The following is a 1,936-nucleotide window of genomic DNA, read 5'->3' on the forward strand; positions in this document are numbered from 1 at the left end:
GCGTTTCTTTACTTTTTCGTTATTTCGCTCTCTGTGAGCGTAATTCCTTCAATTTTCTCATTCTTTTTCTTCCTGATAATTATCTGCTAGAAAAGAAAAGAAACAAGCCAATATTTCTGTAAATTTTGCGCCGCTCTGCGCTCACGATGTTGTTGTTGTTGTAACGGCTACTAAGCCCCGTTCGGGGCGGTTTATCCATCAACGTTGTCGTCTATTTCAGCTAGGGGGAGGCCCAGGAAGTGTGCTACTAATTATAAAAAAACACCTTTTGCAGAGAACACCTTTCTGTGTAGGCGGCGTCGGCCGCACTTAGGGTTTGTAAGCTTTTTTTAATAATTATTTTACATTAATTCAATTTTTGTAAGAACTATACAACGTTTATATAAAGTATTAAAGAGAATCAAATTTGCTATTAAATGAGATCAAAATTTTCAAAATCCATTAATTCGTTTTTGAGAAATCTTGATTTCAAAAATTGCTTATTTTGAACTTTAACCTTTGATAATTCTTGTTTTTGTTGTTTGCCCAAAAAAAGAAATATACCGTTATACTCAGCTCAATCATCTCTATCGATTCCAGTATTTTTTTTTTTAATTTGAGATTTGGAGCCCAACAGCATTTATGCCCCAATTTCTATTAAAAACTAATAAAAGTGGTAAACTTCCAACCATTTCTACTCTACTACAAATTACCAAAATCTAGCAGTGCTCTTTTTACAAGCGTTTATTCTTTTATGATCGTTCTCTGCTAAAGGTGCGATGGCAACTCATCACTTCGATTTGGCAATCAGCTGTTTTCTTTTGACCAAAACAAATCGATCGTTGATTCGCTTTTGTGGGTCTTTTCCTCAGACGGGTTGCAAAACGTAATGTTTATTAAATAACTATAATTGGATAACAATCGCTTTAATACATATATTTAAAACATTGCAGAGTGGGCGTGGGCCACCAACTTCATCATGGCTATGTTGACGCGTCGTACTTCACCCGGTTCACCAAAGGCTTTTCAGCGTTTCCAAAACTGCATTGCCTTTCTATGGCCGTCGCTTAATTCCGGGACAACTCAAACAAATTCAGTGCAGCGTAAATCGACACAAATGGATGCAATCGATTGCTTAACAAACGAATTGGTAAGCCGCAACTCAAAAAAATGGGATGAGCTGAGAGATTCGCTTACTATGAAGAGTAATACACCGGATCTTAATGCAAGCAGTTATAGCGAAAAGAATGAATTAGAGTCAATCAGTTTCGGTCAGAATGTGAATATTTTGTCCAAAGGTGTTGTGACTGATTTGCAGGCTATTCGTTCGCCACAATTGGGACTAGATATACGATCGTTGTCTCAAGCACAATTAGACAATTTGTTGCTATCTACTGTAGAAATAAAAAATAAACCCGATTTTCTGTACCTAATCAGGCAGTGCGTTCGTCATCAGCAGTTGCCATCCAATGAAGTGCTGGTGTCTTGCCTTAAATACCTCATGCAATTATGTCGCTTGCAACAGATAGAGTCATTGGCAGATCTGTGTAAATTACGTGCTCATCCACTTATAAAAGTATATGCCAATTTTGCGCCTTTCAAAGCCATGGCGCTCTGGCGCAGTGGCAGTGCGGATGTAGCTTTGATGACTTTGCACCGCGGCTATAGTGATTGTATTGAAACGGATGAGGGCCGAAGAATGGCGCGGAATGTGTTTCGAACCATCGTCGAGGAAACTTTGGCACAGAAAAGCGAGGCTGTTTTAGTTTCGCTAATGCAAGTGGCACGCTCAATTTACATTGAGCAGAAGGATATTTTCGTTATAGCCTGCGTGTGGAAGCAATGCTTTGCAAGTGAATGGTTTTGTGATCAAAAATCGGCTACCGACCTCTATGAACATTACACAGAGTTGCAACAGCTTGTGGCAAAGAGGTAGGCATATTTATGTATGAGATTT

General features: G+C 38.8%; 1 protein-coding gene across 1 annotated transcript; it reads left to right on the forward strand.

The window, feature by feature from the left end:
* Window positions 1-774: 774 nt before the first annotated feature.
* On the forward strand, window positions 775-1,924 carry LOC108378158 (uncharacterized). The gene is made up of 2 exons (XM_017634452.1): window positions 775-865; window positions 933-1,924. Exon 2 carries the CDS (start codon window positions 959-961, stop codon window positions 1,913-1,915), a length of 957 nt encoding a protein of 318 aa, XP_017489941.1. The 5' UTR covers window positions 775-865; window positions 933-958; the 3' UTR covers window positions 1,916-1,924.
* The last annotated feature ends 12 nt before the right edge of the window (window positions 1,925-1,936 follow it).

Source organism: Rhagoletis zephyria, unplaced genomic scaffold (genome assembly GCF_001687245.7).
Source record: "Rhagoletis zephyria isolate East Lansing unplaced genomic scaffold, Rhagoletis_zephyria_1.1 Rzeph_scaffold_13486, whole genome shotgun sequence".
NCBI classification, from domain to species: domain Eukaryota; kingdom Metazoa; phylum Arthropoda; class Insecta; order Diptera; family Tephritidae; genus Rhagoletis; species Rhagoletis zephyria.